The 10737-nt window shown below is 48.1% G+C and overlaps 1 protein-coding gene across 1 annotated transcript; it reads right to left on the bottom strand.

Moving 5' to 3' along the window:
• On the bottom strand, positions 1–4932 carry Xbp1 (X-box binding protein 1). Its single transcript, XM_051164839.1, is given in 6 exon segments — positions 1–695; positions 960–1067; positions 1070–1105; positions 2117–2251; positions 3910–4006; positions 4698–4932. Coding segments are annotated over 6 exon segments (1140 nt in total). The 5' UTR covers positions 4904–4932; the 3' UTR covers positions 1–137.
• Between the last annotated feature and the right edge of the window lie 5805 nt (positions 4933–10737).

Here is a 10737-nt window from a genome sequence, read left to right as displayed (position 1 = left end):
TATGAAGTTTGAAATACTTTAGAGGAATTCTTTAAAGGCCAGGCAGCCTCTACTTTGGCTTTTAATGAGACACACAGGCCTCTGCTATCCTCTAGGCTGTGTAATGGTCGGGGAAAGTGGCCCAGTGTTGGGTGATTCTAAACACTAATCAGCTGGGGAAAGAGTTCATTGGCAAAAGTGTCTTCCCAAGAGTGGTCTGTACCAAGTGGAGAAGACATGTCACTGAAGGGAGAAGGGGAGCCCTCATATCCACAGTCACTGTGAGCATCCAGCAGGCAGGAGGGTGGTCTCATACAGTGGCTAGATGAAAGCAGATTTGAGATGCCCAGCTCTGGAATGAAGTCATCTTCCAAAGGTTCTTTCTTCACTGAGACAATGAATTCAGGGTGGTCCTCTTCTGAAGAGCTGAGGGGTGCTTCCTCGATTTTCACTACCACGTTAGCTTGGCTCTCTGTCTCAGAGGGGATCTCTAAGACTAGAGGCTTGGTATATACATGGTCAAAACGAATGAGTTCATTAATGGCTTCCAGCTTGGCTGATGAGGTCCCCACTGACAGAGAAAGGGAGGCTGGTAAGGAACTAGGTCCTTCTGGGTAGACCTCTGGGAGTTCCTCCAGATTGGCAGACTCTGGGGAAGGACATTTGAAAAACATGACAGGGTCCAGCTTGTCCAGAATACCCAAAAGGATATCAGACTGCAAGAAGGAAAACAAGAGAGTCACTGTTAGAAGGAATGTGACAGTTTACCAGGGACACTCTTAGTACTGGGTCCTACAATGTCACTTCGTCCTTATGCTCTCAGGTCACAGGGCCCAGCCACCAGAACAGCATCTCCCCACTTCATGACCTAAGCCAATAGAGACTAGGAAAGCTTACCCCTCACCCCACCAACACTAACTTCTCCATTGGCCCCGGTAGGCATGTCACACATCATATAGATACTGCAGAGTGAGCTCTACCTCAGAGTCTGAGGAATCAACAGCGTCAGAGTCCATGGGAAGATGTTCTGGGGAAGTGACAACTGGGCCTGCACCTGCTGCAGAGGTGCACATAGTCTGAGTGCTGCGGACTCAGCAGACCCGGCCACCAGCCTTACTCCATTACCCTGGAAGGAAAGATCAAAGTGAGTAAACAACCAAAAGTCTCCAGGAATATGTACACACCAGGCAGCTTTGAGTCTCTGCTCCTCAAGAAGCTAGAAAGGAGCTGGGGAGGTAGCTCAGAGCCTAAGTGTGCTTACTATGCAAGCATGGAGACCTGAGTTCAAATCCCCAGCACCAATGTACAAAGTAGAACATGGTAACTATGCCTGTAACCCCAGCACCAAGGGAGGCATAGACAAGAGGCTCACCAGGGCCCGCTGGCCACCAGCCTAGCTCCAGATTCAGTGAGACACTCAGCTTCAAAGATCTAAGGTGGACAGTCATAGGGCAAGGCAGCCAATATCCTTTGACCTCTGCACATATGCATGGACATGCACACACAACCACATCGAGTAAAGCAGCACTATACCTACAATCCTAACACTTGGGAGGTAGAACCCACAGCAAGCTGGAGGCCAGCCAGGGCTACTTGAGACCCTATCTCAAAAAAAAAAAGAGCAAGAAACAAGTCATGTGCAGTCGTTTGTGCCTTTAATCCCAGCACTGGGGAGGCTAGGACGAGAGGAGAGTGAGTTCAGTTAAGGCCAACCTAGATTACATACAAAGACCAAACCCTACCAGATCTGACTGAGCCTTGCAGTCTCATATTAGTTGATGTGCAAGGTAGCGCTTGCTGGCTACTGGTCTCTGTTACCGCTTGTTTTGAGAGAAGCATGTAAATTACCTAGGTTATTAGGGTTTAATTGTACTTCGTTAAACTCTTGAAAAAAGTCACTGAAGAGAGAACATGCTGCCTAATGGGAATGTGGGAAATAAATCAGTCTTTAGGCAAGGTGGCACACGCCTGTAGTCCCACTACTTCAGAGGCAGGAGAGATGACACAATTTCAAGACCAGCCAAAAATAGAGATGAAGACCCTGTCTCAAAAAAGAAGGAAAAGAGGAAAAAGATTTGATCGGAGGTCCAGGACAGAAATATAATCTGGTCATGTCACCGGTTCTCACAAGATTTACCTTAGACTCTGCCTCTGGAACCTCTGCAGTAGCCAGCGCATCCATTCCCAAGCGAGTTCTTAACTCCTGGTTTTCAATTGCAAGGCCATGAGTTTTCTCTCGTAAAAGCTGATTTTCTAGTAGGAGTTTTTGGTTCTGTTAAAAAAAGAAAACATACAAGGGGCTATTTAAAACATGTGGTTCTTGCCAGGAGGTGGTGGTGCACACCTTTAATCCCAGCACTTGGGAGGCAGAGGCAGGTGGATCACTGTGAGTTTGAGGCCAGCCTGGTCTACAAAGTGAGTCCAGTACAGCCAAGACTACACAGAGAAACCCTGTCTCAGGAAGGAAAAAAAAACAAAAACAAAAACAAAAAAACCATGTGGTTCTTTCAGTAAAGAGTCCGCTTGAGGTTGTGCTATGGTTGGTGTTTTTATTGAACTGGTAAATCCTATGCTTAGGCAGTTGCTCATAATTACAGTGTCACTGGTGGCTAATGATAGAATGTGTGCCCTACCGTGCACGAAGCCCTGGGTTTGACATGGGTGGGTGCATGCCTGGAGTCCCAGCACTTGGGCAGTATCAGCAAAAGGAACAAAAATTCTGTCTAGCAAGGGGTCATCCTCAGCTACACAGCAAGTTAGAGCCCAGCCTGGGATACATCAAACTGTCTCCAAAACAAAGTGCCTTGAGCCCTCAGCAGGTTGAGGCAGGAAGAACAAAAGTGTTATCAATAGTGTCACAAACAACAGGGGGCTTGCAGCTTCAATTTACATATGTTAATACACTATCTTCTTTTTTAAAAAGGTATGGCAAGGTGGTTCATGCCTTCAATATCAGCATGGTAAGACAGGAGGCCACCTGCCATAAGTTAGAGGCCAACCTGAGGCCCTATCTCAAAATAACATTTAAATAAATCTTGAACTAGCCAAGTGTTAATACAAGTGGTAGTAGTGGTCCAATAGCAAAGAAATGGAGGCAGCCTAGGTGCCCATCAACAGATGAGCAATGAAACATGAAAGAGTGGTACATACAGTGGAATAGTAGTGCTCGGCTGTAAAGAAAAAGGAAACTGGCAGGAAAATGTATCGATTCGTAAAGTATATCGAGATGGCCCAAAGAATCAGGGGTTCTTTGACATGTGCGTGTGTGCTCGTGTGTGTGTGTGTGTGTGTGTGCGCGTGCGTGTGCGTGTGTGTGTAAATGGATGTAAATATGAGCAATGCCTAAAAACTAGAACTCCAAGAAAGGATAAAAGGATGCTGGGGTAGAGAGAGCACAAAAGGACATGTGTGTTGGAGAGCAGAATAGTGCTGGGGTAGGAGAAATGGCAGGGAAGAACAATCCACTGAAGCAGGCCGTTTGGAAATGTCTAATGATACCTAATGCTCTACAGGCTGAGTATGAGGTACAGTAGGGGTGGTGGGCTGTACCTATCAAAATAGCTTTTTTTTTTTAAGCTGCTGGTGATATGATCCACATTTTGGAACCAGCTGATTAAAACTTTCAGGCGTTCTTGCTGAGATTAGTTCGGTGAGCCTCAGAAGGAAGGGCAGCTTTAGTGAGCCTTTTGCAGAGCAGGAGGCGCTAAAGCTTAAGCAATCAGTGATCCGTCCAACCTGGCTAATCTCTGAGCTGTCTATCTGACAGAATCTAGCTGCCACGAGTGAGTCACGTCTGCCTTCACCGCTTATCTGCTAGGCTAGTTAAACTTTAAATGGCACTGTGAGTCGTAAAAACCCGAAAAGCTTAGGATGGGCAGGCAACACCAGGGGCTGATATGGGGAAGAAAGCATGACCTGAAATCGCTTTACCTCTTCTTCCAAATCCACCACTTGCTGCTCCAGCTCGCTCATCCGGGCTTTCTTTCTATCACGAGCCGTCTGTGCTGCTACTCTGTTTTTCAGTTTCCTGAGGGGGAGACAAGGAACATAACGAACTGAGTCATCTATATACGGCTTTCCTGTATCTTAATTTGTAAACGTGGCCAGCTGGTGCTTTCGTCGACTACAGTCAACGAAAGAAGGCTAAGCAGTGGTAAACACATTTGAGGACCCTCTTCTCAAAAAAGACAAAAACCAAAACCACAGCTTTCTGTCCGTAGGCCTTGCTCGATTCTCTCCCGTGTGGGTCCACCCGGCTCTCATTTTACCACTGGGCTGACACATTCCCGTTGCGTCATAAACTTCTCCTCCCCCGCGACTTTCTAGTTCCAATTCCATCCTACAGGCTCTATGCAGGAGCGACACCAGCGAAGGCCGCAGGGGTGCTACCACCCGCCCCTCCCTCAGCCCAATTCGGGCTGCGGGTGCTGAGTTCCAGTGACTCGGGTCCCAGAGGTCCCAAGCAGCTGCATGCAATGACAGCCGGAGCAGTCCCTGCCCGGCGACCACCAACAGCAAACACTTGCAAAGGACTGCATGTCGGACATGTTCCGTACCAGGGTCAGACTCCCCCGACACAGTCTGAGCTGGAGGAGACCCTCCCAGGAGCTGCCACCTCAGCTTTCCAGGAATAGAGACACGAGGCGAATCTACTCCACTCCACGGAGTCCGCCCGACGGGCACACCCGAGGGGTCCCAGCCCCTCCCGCCAGGCTCACCTCCGCAGCGCCTTCTCCTCCGGGCTCAGGTGCGTGAGGCGCTGCCGCTTGCGAGCCTGCGGTGCCCCGCTCGCCTCGGACCCTGCTGTCCGCGGGCCCGGCACCATGAGTGGCAGCGCCCGGCCGCCCGAGGCGGGCTGACCAGATAGGAGCAACACTTTGGGGGCCGCCGTGGCCGTGCTCGGCGCCGCTGCCACCACCACCATGGCCAGGAAGCGTCTACGCCAGCACGGCCACCGCCCCGTGGCCGCTCGCCGCGCCCAGCCTTTCTAGGGTCGTGGCCGTCTGCGATTGGCCCGCGATGCGTGACGTATGGCCGTGCTAAGCGTCTATTGGCCCTGCAGGCTCTGGGGGCGGGATCAGCGCGGGCGGGGTGAGTGTCCAGCGTGGCTTCACAGCTGGCCTCAGCCGGGCGAGCTGGGCCTAAGGATGGGTAGAGGACGGAGACCGGCTTGCTGGAGGCCAGAATCCTCGGCAAACGCGTCCCCACCCAGTTGAGGCTGTTTACCCGGAATGCCAGGCTTTCCTCGCAGGCCAGATTTCCAGACCTAGTCTTACAGATCACTACCGTAGCTCGACTGTGTTTTAATGTCCGGCGCCACGTCGGGCCCCTAGTTCAGCGGAAAATTGAGTCGGTGGCACATCCGGCGTGGAGTTAGCGGACACACTCACACACCTGGGTAAATTTCTCTAAATAAGTCTTTAGGAAATGAGATAATTTCAAAACTAAATGTAGTAGGGCGTAGTGGTGCTCGCCCGTAATCTCAGCACTCTGCTGCCAGTTTGAAGCCAGCCCACTAGGGAGGTCTAGGTAAGCTGGAGCTATAGACCAAAACCCTATTTCATAAATAAATAAAATCTTTAAAAGAAAACACCAGAACCCTGTTTAGCACGTAGTAAGGGATTAGTAGTGTCTGAAGAGTGGGATACATGTGGTTTCGTTTTGCTGGGCTGGAGCCTGAACCCAGAACCTAGTGTTGTACCCCTCAACTGTTCCTTCAGACCGCTTTATCTATAGAACTGGGTACCACTGAACTATGTCTGAGCTTTGACATTATTATTGCTTTCATTGGGAAATAGGTTACGGGGGCAGGGGCCTAGGTGTCCTCCTCTGTTGCTCTCAGCTTTAGTCTCTTGAGACAGTGGCGCTCCTGTACTTGAAGCTTGCTTGCCCCAGGGGCCTTGATCTGTCTTGCTCTCCACCACTGGCCTTACAAGCAGGCTCAACAATGCCAGACTTTTCACCTGGGTTCTGGGATTCGAACCCCCTTTTCATGTTTGTGCAGTAAGCATTCCTACCCACCAAGCCATCTGTTTAGCACCCACAATAGTGGTTTGTTTTCTTTTGTTTTGGGTTTTTCAAGACAGGGTTTCTCTGTGTAGCCTTGGCTGTCCCAGACTCGCTCTGTAGACCAGGCTGGCCTTGAATCCAGTGATCCGCCTGCCTCTGCCTCCCGAGTGCTGGGATTAAAGGCGTGGGCCACGCTGGGTTTTACATTGGTGTTTTTTTGTTGTTGTTGTTTTGTTTTTTTTTTAATAAGGAAAAAGAAAACGTTCCATGTGAAAAGAACGCTGCATTTTACTCCATATCCCTTAACCTGTAGGAAAGTCAGGTGGCTAGAGGTTAGTTTTTTGTTTGGTTGGCTTGGTTTCTTTCTTTCTTTCTTTCTTTCTTTCTTTGTTTCTTTCTTTCTTTTTTAACTTTTAGACCAGTAGTGTAGGTTTTACTACTGAGCAATTTAGACTCAAGCTATTAATCACGGAGAGACCCCAGACAACTCTCAGAGACATGTTCGTTTTCTGGAAGCAACTACAGTGTTAAGTTCCCTAGATTACAAAACAAAACCTTTGCAGGTAGATACTGCTTCCTGCTCTGCGCCTGGCACATCCCTGGCTCCCGGGGTGCAAAGATGGGCGAAACTGGTAGTTGGCGGTTGGAAATTATGCCAAACCTCAAAGAGTCCTAAGTAATGGTTCAGGGGTGTGAGGTCAGATTAGCTGTTTCAAAACTGTTGTTTTGCGACAGTTATGAGTCGGATAATGTAGATATTTGATGTACAGGACGCCTGTGAAAGTGTCATTTGACCCCCAAAGGGGTTGCTGCCCTCTTTTGAGAATCGATGCTTTAAAGAAACAGGGTTTTTGTCATTCCCAAACTGGGCTGTGAGCCTTCTGGCATCCATTTTCTCTGACCAGAGTGATGAGGAGAAATCAATGGCCATGCCTCTAAAACCGACAGGCCCAGCATAGGGTCTGAAGCACGCGCTGTCTCTGTGGGTTTGTAACAGTGAGTAATCAAAGTTTCTGCAGGACAAGAAACCCACATCTTTTGGGCTGTGAGCTGCTGGGTCCTAGAGAGCCTCCAGTAATTGGAGACTCACTGCTGCCTGTGGACTCTTTCCAGACAAGTCTCTGGAGTGTCTCCTGGTAGAGAGCCACGTGAAAGAGCTTTATAGATCTGTGAAAGGCTCTGGGGAAAGTCATGTGACTATGACATACCGTCTCAATTTATTAGGATTTATTAATGCCAAGAGAACATCTGGCTGTGCTGGAAATCCCAGAGAAACATCCAAACTGGAAGCATTTAGGCGCTGAAGAGGTGACTCAGCCAGTCAAGGCTCTTGCTCCTGAAAGACGAAGGTCTGAGTTGAACCCCGGAAGCCACATAAAGTTGGAAGGAGAGAAGCAATTCCACAAAGTTGTCCTCTGACCTCCAACACACAAAAATAATAACAACAACAGCAATAATACCACTAGGCATAAAAAGAAAATGCAGGCTTGTGGGTGTAGTTCAGTGGCGAAACATTTGCTTAGCAGTCATGGAAGCCTGCATTCAATTTCTAACACTGCTGGAAAAAAAAAAAGATTAACTGAAAGAGAAGGAAAAGGAAGGAAAAAGAAATAAAAGGAATGTGACCGATTCCTGAAGGGCAAAGTGAGTACCTTCTGTGGGTGTACAGAGTACAAGATATGGGGCAGAGGAGAAACACTCAGTGGCTTCTGTTTTAGGCTCTGGTTAATGGGGTAGAAGTGGGATGTTGATTTGCACTCCTTCAGATATTTTTCAAGGCTTTTTTTCTTCCTGGCAAACATTTCAAATGATACTGAAAGCAGTAACGTGACCCACTGCAGACAGACGGCTGTTCATGAGATCTCCAACAGCTAAGTGCAAACACTCGAGAACGGTTTCATGTCCTCTGTACATCCGCAAGACGAAATTGACATAAATGACCAAGTCCTCAGCTTCTGTGCCATGCAAGAAGCAATGACAAGCAAGTAAAACATGGAGTCAAATGACAAATCGAAGAAAAGGAGGTGGGAGTGGGGGGGGGGGGGTCAATGATCTGAAACCACAGTGGAGGAACTGTGCCTTGTGGGAAATACTGGACAAGCCGCTGAGCACTTGAAATGTGGCTGCTCTGAGGGGGCTTCCCTGCACAGCGGGACATTGCTAATGCCACCAAACTGTAGGCTCAGAGATGCTGAAAAAGCTACATTGTCTATATATCTTACTGCAATTAAAAAAACAAATCACCTTTAATCCCAGCGCTGGGGAGGCAGAGACAGGCGGATCTCTGTGAGTTCGAGGCCAGCGTGGCATACAAAGCAAATCCAGGACATCCAGGGTTAATACACAGAGGAAATCCTGTGTCGAAAAAAAAAAAACCCAAAACAAAAACCAAACCAACAACAACAACAACAAAAAAAAAAAAACAAATCAAAGCTGGGTGGTAGTGGCACATACCTTTAATTCTAGCACTCAGGAGGCAGAGAAAGGTAGATCTCTGTGAGTTTGAGGCCAAGGCTAGCCTGGTCTACAGAGCAAGTTCTAGGACAGCCAGGCCTGTTACACAGAGAAATCAAGACAATGTGGGCTAGATGGGGGATGTTCAGTAGGAGCAGTGTTTATCGACCAACCGACCAACCGGTCACAAAGCCCTGGGCTCCTACCACACTGCGGGGGAGGGGGTGGGAGTTTACTCCAGATACTATTTACATAAGTTTATTTTGTGTTGCTTATAATTTTACCATATATCTGTATATATCATAGCATATATACTTTCGGAGAAACCCTTCCCGAGAGCCGCACGCCTGGGAGAACAGTGCCTCTGAAACAATTCTTTTGCTCTTTCACAAAGCCAGCTCAAGCACCCTGCTGGGGGAAAGCCTCTGCTCACTCCTGCTTCTCCTGAGGAGTAGCACCCTCATGCAGAGAACCCTCCAGACAGAGAGTGTGTAGCTCGGACGGAGTTGAGAAAGGAAGCCACCTTGCTGTTGAGACCGTTCCTTCCCCGTCACATGCACACCGGTCATCTCAGTGAGCTAATGGAAGACAAAGTTGAGCTGTCAGTTTTCCTGAAGGAGCACCACAAGACTTCTAACTGGAAAGGCATTGTCAAAGGTCTTCAAAGCCTGACGAGGTTTGGATCTCCCACATGCTGGGAGCCCCTTCTTGACATTTAGGGATTATGATTATGACTGTGGTTGTTGTTGTTATTATTATTATTATTATTATATCATCATCATTATTATTAAGTTTACAACTTTTTAAACTTATTTTTATTTTGTAAATTGTATTTATATGACACGAGGTCTGACTCTGTAGCCGAGGCTGTCCTGAAAGGGGCTATGTAGACCAGCCTGGCCTCCAACTCACAGAAATCCCCCTGTCTCTGCCTCCCTTGGACTGAGATTAAAATCTGCATTCTCAGCTGTAACTTTCATTTTACGTGTATGAGTGTTCTGCCTGCTTGTATGCATGTGCACCATATGTGTGCAGTTCAGGGGAGGCCAGAAAAGGTCATCAGATCCCCTAGAGGGACAGGTGGTTGTGAGCAGTCATGTACATGTTGGGAATTGAACTGGAATCCTCTGGAAGACTCGGAAGTGCGCCTAACTACTGAGCCACCTTTCCAGACCCAGCTTAAAGCATTCTTTTTGACCTGTCCCTACAGCTCTCCCACCCTTGTGCTGAGGTGAAACCCGGGGTCTCACCCTCAGCAACTGTTCTACTACTGAGCCACAACTCCTGATTCTCCTTCATTATTATTTTTTTTTTTTTGGACCATTTTTGATATTTTTAATTCTATTTTCCCAGGAAACCTTTGTAAAAATATTTTTATTATTTATTTATATGGGGTTTAAAAAAAAGATTTAGTTATTTATTATTATGTATACAATGTTCTGCCTGCATATACACTCACAGGCCAGAAAAGGGTATCAGATCACATTATGGATGGTTGTGAGCCACCATGTGGTTGCTGGGAATTGAACTCAGGACCTCTGGAAGAGCAGACAGTGCTCTTAACCTCTGAGCCATCTCTCCAGCCACATATATGGGTGTTTTGTGTGCATGTATGTCTATGCACTACATGTGTACCTGCTGCCTTCCAAGGCCAGAAGCGTGCAACAGACTCCCTGGGTGCTGGGAATTGGACAAGGGTCATCTGCAAGCGTGGCCGGTGCTCTTACCCCCAGAGCCACCTCCCCAGCCCGGGTATCTCCTCTCAGTCCAGATCACATCTTCATATCAGCTGTTGTGCACGCTCTGCACATGGACCATAGGGCCTTGCACATCCCAGATAAGCTCTCTGCTACTGAGCTACATCGGAGCCCAGAGGATCTTCCTTCCATTTTAATTTCTTATTTGCTTCTATTTATGGGTATTTCTCCTGTACGTGTGTCTGTGCAGCGTGTGCATCTCTGGTGACTGCAGAGGCCAAAAGGGAGGGTCAGATCATGGAACTGCAGCTCCAGATGGTTGGTTGTGAGCTGCCTTTGGGTACCGGGAGGTAAACACCGGTCCTCTGCAACAGTCTGCAACAGAAGTAAGTGCTCTTAACCACTGAGCTCTCTCTCCAGCCTCTTTTGTTGTTTTTATGAGACAAGGTTTTGCTATGTAACCCAGGCTGGCCCGGAGCTCAAAATGTAGCACAGGCTGGCCTCAACCTGTATTAGTTCTTCTGCCTCAACCTCTCCCATGCTGGGCTCACGGGCATGCACCACCATATTGTTTTGTCTTGTTTGGTGTATATTTTCT

Source organism: Acomys russatus, chromosome 22 (genome assembly GCF_903995435.1).
Source record: "Acomys russatus chromosome 22, mAcoRus1.1, whole genome shotgun sequence".
Classification (NCBI taxonomy): domain Eukaryota; kingdom Metazoa; phylum Chordata; class Mammalia; order Rodentia; family Muridae; genus Acomys; species Acomys russatus.
This window is presented reverse-complemented; position numbering and strand designations above follow the sequence as displayed.